Below are 9,005 nucleotides of genomic sequence, written 5' to 3'. Positions count from 1 at the left end.
TTCTCCCAACCCCTCCTTAAACGTCTGATTTGGTAAGGAAACCAAGATTTCTCCCGGCCCCTCCTTACACGTCTGGGTGGTAGGAAAACCAAGATTTCTCCCGGCCCCTCCTTACACATTTGGGTGGTAGGGAAACCAAGATTTCTCCTGGCCCCTCCTTACACGTTTGGGTGGTAGGGAAACCAAGATTTCTCCCGACCCCTCCCTACACGTCTATGTCACAAATCAACTTACTTTCATTCAAAACTTTTTACTTTCCTTGACTTGAAACTTTAACTTTCTTGAGATGCAAAAGAAGACTTCAACTTGCTTAAACTTTACTCAACTCGAAGACGAGAACTCACAAAAACGAATATGAAACTTTAGGGAATGAAAACCCAACTTAAAATATGGATATTAGGTGAGTGAGTGGCTGCCCCTAAGTTGGTTACCAAACTAAGACTGTATTTGTCCTCAAACATGTCTTAACCTAAGCAATCAAACCGAAAAGCCCTTAACCCAATATTACCTTAACCAAATTCGATCCCGCTTGATCCGACACTCTCCAAACACTTAAAACTACCCCAAGGACCAGGTTAGGACCTCCAAAGACCACCCGAGCAACCCGATCAAAATGGATTTCTGGGCAGCCCTCAAACTTGTCAAAATTCTGCACTAGACACCCCGAATTGAGAAATTTTTAACTTGACCAAAACTAACTCGATTCGCTCCCAAATTGAACCGACATGACCAAAACATCCTAAAATTGACTTAGGACCAGACCTCATCCATCCAGAGTTGCTCAAAACGTTCAGTTTAATCAACTATCCAATAGCTCACACATTGCTCTTAAAAATTCTGCTCCAACCATTTAAATTAAATGCCCCTTATCCTATTCGAAACCTATCCGAATCGAGCCCATTTTGAATTGACAAGACCAAAACATCCTAAACTTGACTTAAGACTAAGCCATGCCCCGACCAGACTTGACGAGCCTGCTGCCCTGCACCTAAAACCAGCAGCCCTTGCACACAGTTTGACCACTCAAGTTCACCAACACTTCCCAATTCCAACTCCATACCCCTTTGCCTTAACTCTAACTCCTTCCAACCTATAACACCATTCTTTTAACATCCCTTAGGAATTAAAACAAACACATGGCAGCCCTCAACCACACCACCATCCAATTAATTTCGAAAATGGCAAGAGACACACCAAAATGCATCAAACACTTGGACAAATAAAGAGACTAATGATTTGGAATAAAATCCTCATAACAAAAATTCAAACTCCATCAAAACACATTGCAAATTTCGAATTTAGGCAATAAACTCCTCTGAAAAATCTGGAAAATTCGAAATGCGTCAAACTCCTCAAGTCTCAAGCCACAATTCATCATACAACTCATTAAACTTCAAAACACATCACATTTTCGAAATTTGCACTTCAACCCCACTGAAAATTTGTTAAAACCGAAACAACACTTGCCAAAATCATGAGCATATCGAAATTTAACAATAACAATAGCTTAAAAGATTAAATAGCTAGCTTGGTGTTCAAAGAAAAGCTTAAACTTGCCTTCTAGCCAAAAACTAAAGAAAAGAGGTGGACACAAGCTGAAAAGGAACGACCAGCAGCTAGCTTGAACTCCAAGGTGACTTCTCGGTGATGGCGGCGGCGGCGGCGGCCGGAAGAGCAAGGGAAGTGAAGAAACGATGGAACGGCTAGGTGAGAAATGAGAGAATGAGAGTGAGGCGTGAGAGAGAGGGTCTTTGGGGCTAGGGTTTATTTTTTAGTTGTATTTTAAGTTTAGGTGTATATGTGTGTGTATAGGTGTATGTATCTATTGGTAGGTGTGTAAGTGAATTTAAAAAGTGCTACTTGTTTTAATAAAAGTGCTATCCTAAAGTTGCAACTCTTCCCTTAATTAAACTTTGCACTATAAAATTTCTAGGTTTGAAATTCCCAATTAAAAATATTAAATTGGGTTTTAACTAGTCCAGGTCTAAAAATGCTAATTTTCGAAAAAGTTTAAACGCAATCTCAAGAATGCGATAAAATTAATTTTTGTTACCTGGAAAATTCTAAAAATCAAGCTTTCATCTAATTTCCTCATTTATCCCCACTTATAACTCTTAAAATAAAATCTTGAAATTTATCGCCGATATCCACCATCGCCGAAGCCGGAACCGGAAGTCATTGAATAATTAACTTAATAATTAAACAAATAACATCTGAAGGAATGTAAGCACTAACTTAGAAATTAAAATCAACACTTTAAATATTTTGATATCACAACAATAAGTAAAATATTTAAATAATAGACAGAGCGATTAAAATAATTTAAACAAACTAAATGAACGTTTAAAAACAATTTAAATAAATACACAAGCGGTATTAAAAAAACCTTTAAAATGATTTGGATAGATAAAAACATTTAAATAAATAAGCTAGACAATTAAAATAATTTAAATAACTAATCGATAAACTTAAATTATTTTAAATAAATAAACGGGATAATTCAAATCATTTAAATAGGAAAATCTTAAACAATTAAAATCATTAAAATAATTAAATTGCGCAATAAAATCATTTGAATAAATAAAAAATATTTTATTAACACATAATTCAAATAAAGAATTTAAATCAATTAAACTAAAAATAATAATCATAATATTTATTTAATTTAATGCATGCGATTTAGTAGATTGGATTTTAGGTGCTACAATTTCTTCTCCCCTTAAATGAAATTTTGTTCTCGAAATTTAAGACTTACTAACTAGGTTCGAATACCTAAGCCCATAACACACTAAAATTCTTACTTTGCACCCACATGAGTTGACGCTAATTAGCTTTCGTTGCGCACTCTGATTGCTTACTGTTATTTATATCATGAAGGACCTGACTAACTTTTATTCCAATATAAAACTTACAATCCTTACATTTTCCCAAGTGATCTTATCCTCAAGGAAATTTTATCACTCCTCATATTTAATACCGATCTAAATTTACAAACTAAAAAAAAATATCATCCTACCGCAACTGATAAGTTTTACAATCTACAAATTCTTAAATATTTATGTTATTGCACAACCTACATTTTGCTAACCTTATACCCTACCACTACAAGAAATAAGGGAAACAACAACGGATATAATCCGTTGTCGTAGGGGTCGAAAAATCGTTGTACTTTTAGGTGTTGTCGTAAGTATAACATATGACAACAGTTTATATCCGTTGTGGATTCCAACATATGACAACGGATATGCAACATTAAATATCTTTTGTCGTACACACTTTTTGACCACGGTTTATAACCGTTGTCTTAAGTTGTCTTTTACGACAGTTATAAACCGTTGTCTATGTTGGCATACGACAACAGATTTGCAACACTTTATATCCGTTGTCATATGTTGACATTATTCAACCACATTTTAAAAATGATGTCTTATGTAGGTGTACGACAACACATATGCAACAGTTTATATCCATTTTCGTTTGCTTATTATTCAACCACGTTTTAAAACCATTATCGTATGTTATTTTTAACAACAATTTATAACCATTGTCTTAAATTGCCTTTTCACAACAATTATTATTCGTTGTCCTCAACATTTTAAAAATGTTGTCATTATTTAATTTTCACTATGAATTCAAAACCATTGTCTAATTTAATTAGTGGTATATACCCATACAAAATATTATATTTACTACATGCATAAAATATGTGAAATAATATATATCTTCAAGTCTCAAAAGCTGTTACATGCATCTAAATACGTTCGAAGAAATTATAGCGCTATTAATTTCAAACCCAACATGTCATGGAAGTTGTACAAAAAAATATAGATCTACTTATCTGATCGAATTTACTAGTATTTTCGATCACGATTTTCAAAAATAGCTTCTCCTCAATTGTTAAGAGTTCGATCTTGAAACAAAGCGCTTCTCCTCAATTTCCAAAAACAGCTAGTTCATTCCACAGCTTCATGCCCATGCCCGACATGACTTCCAGTCACCCGACAGCCAAAACTACAAGTAACAGCAAATGCCAGATAGTGTTACAAGCCAATTACAAAACTCAACCACACACCACACGAGTTATCAATAGTTTGAGCGAAAATAAGAGCTGTATATATACTATAATTATCTGTAAACTATGACACTATCAAATACAAGGAAATATCTATCACAAACCAAATACAATGAATATCAGTACTTCACCACATGCTGTAAGATTATTCCTCTTTCGCAAACAAAAGTAAACATCCAAAAGCATAAAAAACTCACAACCAAAAGATCCACCTCTAAACATCCAAAAGCATAAAAAACTCACAACCGAAAGTTATAAAAAACTCCGAAACCATGTCGATTCATAGAAAGATCGAACAGTTCACTATTTTATAAACTGAACTCTATTTCTAAGGAAACTCATTACAATAAAACAAACTGATCCTTCAGTTCCAAGTGCAAGCAAGCAACCTATTTAAGCAAGAAAGTTCTTTTGTCTCATTATCATAACTGGACATAGGTTTTTATCAAAATAATATATAACTGGAAAGAGGTATAACACATTTAGTTAAAGGTCCAACCACTCGAGAAGCATTAAATCATTACCTGACCAGAAATTTATAAACATAAATAAAAATACCTTTAATGTTACTTTCCTTCATTCTAACTCTCAAACAATGAACACAATTATACAAGTTTCCAGAGAGACTTAAAAGATTAAAAAATCAATCATCCTTAAAAAAATACTTCAGTAAGACTAATGTATAAGAAATTAACATCATTGAGAATAACCAAAAGGTGCAAAATTTTGTTTAAAAATGCAAGATTTGAACCAAATTAATCTTGCATATAACCAAATTAAACACAACACTTAAATATTAAACCAAGAAATCTTGGACATACAAACAAGAATACTCTGCCAATCGTCATGTTACACCACTTCATAATTCAACAAACCTATAATGCACAACATGCAAATGGAAAATATTCTACAAGGAGCCTTGACTTGGCCAGTAGAAATAACAACTAAGTGGATTCACCAATATTTATTATGTGAGCACATCACTCTAGAATTAACAGATCCCAGACAAAATCATCAGGTCCTGTAGGTCTTGGCATAAACATGCAACTGGAGATTTAATTCTGATAAGCATAAAAGAATACTTAATTCACAGTGACAGGCATAGGTAGAGTACCTTATCTGATGGACAATAATTTGCACCAACAATACAAAAAACAGAGAAACTTAGATCAGCAAAGTAGTTTGACAACAAAAACTTACACGGGTAAGGTAAGACAATATGATATATTAAAGTTATATTCAAGCGCCATACTAAGATGAAGGCACATCAGCTTCAGAAAATTTTCGAAAACGTGATTATGTAAAAGCATGACATCTTTGTAGCTAGTAATCATCCTTACAAAAATACTTCATTGTTCGTCCATAAATATACGTACCTAGTAATCAATATAATCTTGTATGAATTCCGCCCATTCGGAACGGACTTCATTAATTTCTTCCATTGAGTACTCTGTTTTCACGAACTTCAAACCACAAATAAATTATATTATTACCCAAATAAATGTAAATGACTTTGGAAAAAAATAACAAGACAATTATTTGAGAAGATTTACTATAGCATACAGTGAATGCTTTTTACTGTTGACATTTCCTTCAATAATATCTTTCATAAATCTCATCACATAATAACCACATTGTTTTGCATCTGGTTGTCGAGGACCCTATGTAGAAGAAAGCAGAATGTGTCATCTACAAATAATATTTGTAGATGAATCACAAGTAGACATGCATACATACCTTTACTATTTCCCATATTTCCTGTTTTTTGCCTTTCCTTTCTTTGTTTGAATTAAACAATTTCAAGCTCCTTCATACATAATATTAACACATCAATGTTGAATCACATAATTAAGTCCTCGATAAATACAAAAATATGTACTCACATATTCACTACATATTTCCAGTCCTCATAACGATTACGATGACTCAGTGGATTCAAAAAATAAACCATCTCTATGTAAGGATCAATAACAGTGAGAATCCAATGAAACCTATGTGTAAAAATATTATTAGTGCATAAATTTCCCGAAACAGTTTCCAAAAATCAATTTCATATGATATTATAACATTTGCTTACCCAACATTAACTGGCACCAAAACTAGTTGATTTCTCGATGAACCACTCAACCTATCTGCCAAAACAGTCGCTCTTTCATTGAAGTGTTCAATTTTACCGTTTCTGTCAAGGTTGGTCACAAATGGAACGAATTGGATGGTGTGTGGATTCATGAACCAATATTTCTCAACCTTGTTATCACTTTTCATCTTTCTGTAAAGATGCCTGCCATTAGCAACAGAAAATATTAGTATGCTGAATTAATTAAAGTATGTACAACGTATATGCTAAAAAAATTAAGGTATAAAAGTTCATGTTAATTGAACACCTACCAAATGTAAACAACCATACAATTGGCAGATACTGGCTCCAACTCATAAAAGGAAATGATGTCTTCAAGGTGCACAAGTAGTTCGTATTCTTCATCAAACAAATCATGATCTAAATTGATTGATATATTATTTTCCTCATGTAGAGCATGCTTGCAGAAAAAATGCAACATATTCAAGGACTTTGGTACATGCGATGCCAAAACACAACTACTTTTTTTCTTCACATTTTTCTTCTTTCCATGCTTCTAAAAATTGCAAATGTAGATGTATATGTTAGGTACAGTTCACTAAATTTTATTGGACAAGTTAATCCAACTATAATATCATATTTACCTCATCCTGCATCAATACCAAGTGCACAGGCCAAGACACATGACAACCTATAGCATCACCAATAGTATCACATTCATTTGGAATTGGGAATGGCAGCTGTGCTGATTTCTCCACAGCCTCATCAATGGCGATGCACATAAAATTTACGGGAAATGGAACTCCATGAAGTAAGTTACCACCTCTATTGACATGAACAATTGTACCGTAGGCAACTATAATATTAGATTCCAGTTTCAACGTAACCAACTTGCCCTATAAAGCAAAGTTTCATCATGTTATAAATTGATTCAACTCCCGGGTGACATTCATTAAATTACATAATAACAGTAGCGTAGGCAATACCTGTAAGAAATCATCTTTGCTCAGAATATGCATGTCATCATCAATGAAAGTTTCATAATTTGGGGCACTCTTTTCTGTTTTGATTTTGTCTTCATTCATGAGATGTAACTTTACGGAGCAACTACCTTTCTCTTCAATCTCAGAGGCGCATGCACCATTTTTGAACATTTTTTACAACTTTTTTATGCGTTCGTCTTGATCTGCAATGCGAGTAGATTGTTCTGGAATCAATATTGTAAGGCCCTGAAATTAATCATTTTGGGATTAGTGGAATTTATTAATTATTAGAATTGAATTAATGGGAATTAGTTGAGCCGAGATGGAATTGATTTAATTTGGAGTTTCAGGGATCGGTTTGCGAATAAGTTGGTTGACTAGTCTTTGGGGACTTATTATTTTTTATCTACCCTACCTCTCTCCTTCACCCATCACTTATTCTCTCCCCCATCCCTCCTTCATGTCGACCGAGAGGGAGAGAAGCCATGGCTATCGATTCCCAAGCTTCTTCTTCCGTCTGATTCGCTCAATCCGATCGTCAGATTTTAGATTCGAGTTGAGATTCTCGATCACCGCAACGAAGGCTTCGTTTGGACGTAAGTTTTGCTACGATCCATGAACTTTGATTTTTGTTGGGTTGTCAGAATTTGATAATCTTCGAGTATGTTGTTCATGAGCTAGCATAGATTGGGTATTCGAAGTCGGTTCAGAAAAAGAATGAAGTTTGGATTTTATATGATTTTTGGAGGTTAATTTCGAAAATGAGTCTTGGGTTTTGTTTGGATTTTGGTTGTTTTATGGGATTGGAAGATGGTATGAGTTGGTTTGTGTTTTATTGAGGAGGAATATTGATGTTGATGATTTTTGGTTTGACCGTTTATAGCCATTATGCCGTCGAAATCGAGTTTTGGATTATTGGTTGTTTATTTGGTTTGATTTCTGGGTTTGTTTGAATTAGTAGATTGATATCGAATCCGTATGTTCAACATTTCAGATTTGAGTTGAAAGATTCGGGTTTGGATCGAACTTGGGAGTTGAATCGTCTCGAGAATTGAAGACGGTATAGTATTTAACTTCTTGCTTGGCTTGTTTTGATTCAATTCGATATTGATTGAGTTCGTTGTTATTTTCAGATTTGAATCCTCGACGAACTTGGAAAGGTAAGAAGACGACAATGGAATGAATGAGACGATTAGCTCGAATTTGAATTAATTCGAGTGCCCAAAAGAAATCACATACTTGCATGCTACTTAAATTATATGATATTTGTTTTACTTGAATGAGTTTTGACTTGCAGTGCATTCATATTGAGCCAATTACCTTGGTTTTACGGGCAAGAGAGGCCCAAAAGAGTTAGACGTTCTGTGGACTATAGTTGAGTGACATTGGTTAGCAGATTTTTACCAATTATCGAGAAACACTCTCTATAGGTGCCCAGAGTCTAGAGGAGTAAAATATTCACCGTCCACCTCGATCGGGAGAGTCGGTGAGTTGGTGATATTTTATCCTCGGGATCCCAAATAAGAGAAGAGAACCTTTACCTTGTGATTATCCAGACTTGATAATCCCAGAGTTTTAAAGACATGCATTGCATTGTATGCATTTGAATTGAGTTTAGACATGCTTTTGAAATTGCTTGTCTTGTATGTATATATATCTTGTTTCGATATATTATTTGATATGCATGTTTTGTCTCTTTTACTGAGAATTGTATTCTCATCGGATTATCCGGCTGTCGTTTTGTTTGTATGTGTACTTGACGACAGGTGGGGCAGGATCGTGTCAGAAGACACATGACTAGATCGAGTTGGAAGTGATAGAGTGAGACACCGTCTAGAAGTTTGTTCTTTTAGCAATCTTGCACTATAGGGTT

General features: G+C 34.3%; 1 protein-coding gene across 1 annotated transcript; it reads right to left on the bottom strand.

Annotated features, from left to right (window-relative positions):
* Nucleotides 1-3,953: 3,953 nt before the first annotated feature.
* On the bottom strand, nt 3,954-7,303 carry LOC140877806 (uncharacterized). The gene is made up of 8 exons (XM_073281387.1): nt 7,136-7,303; nt 6,794-7,045; nt 6,461-6,705; nt 6,150-6,353; nt 5,956-6,063; nt 5,810-5,879; nt 5,636-5,733; nt 3,954-4,011 (listed from the first exon to the last, which is right to left on the bottom strand). Exons 1-8 carry the CDS (start codon nt 7,301-7,303, stop codon nt 3,954-3,956), a joined length of 1,203 nt encoding a protein of 400 aa, XP_073137488.1.
* Between the last annotated feature and the right edge of the window lie 1,702 nt (nt 7,304-9,005).

Source organism: Henckelia pumila, chromosome 2 (genome assembly GCF_033568475.1).
Source record: "Henckelia pumila isolate YLH828 chromosome 2, ASM3356847v2, whole genome shotgun sequence".
Taxonomy (NCBI): Eukaryota; Viridiplantae; Streptophyta; class Magnoliopsida; order Lamiales; family Gesneriaceae; genus Henckelia; species Henckelia pumila.
Note: the sequence above shows the minus strand (reverse complement) of the source record. Positions and strands in the feature narration are given on the sequence as shown.

What these genes read in the sequence shown, in the direction of transcription:
- LOC140877806 (XM_073281387.1), bottom strand. Translation starts at nt 7,303, where the DNA reads ATGTTCAAAAATGGTGCATGCGCCTCTGAGATTGAAGAGAAAGGTAGT. An exon ending in TTGGTGCCAGTTAATGTTGG is followed by an intron (nt 6,064 to 6,149) that starts GTAAGCAAATGT and finishes TTTTACACATAG; the next exon opens with GTTTCATTGGATTCTCACTG. An exon ending in AAATATGGGAAATAGTAAAG is followed by an intron (nt 5,734 to 5,809) that starts GTATGTATGCAT and finishes TCTTCTACATAG; the next exon opens with GGTCCTCGACAACCAGATGC.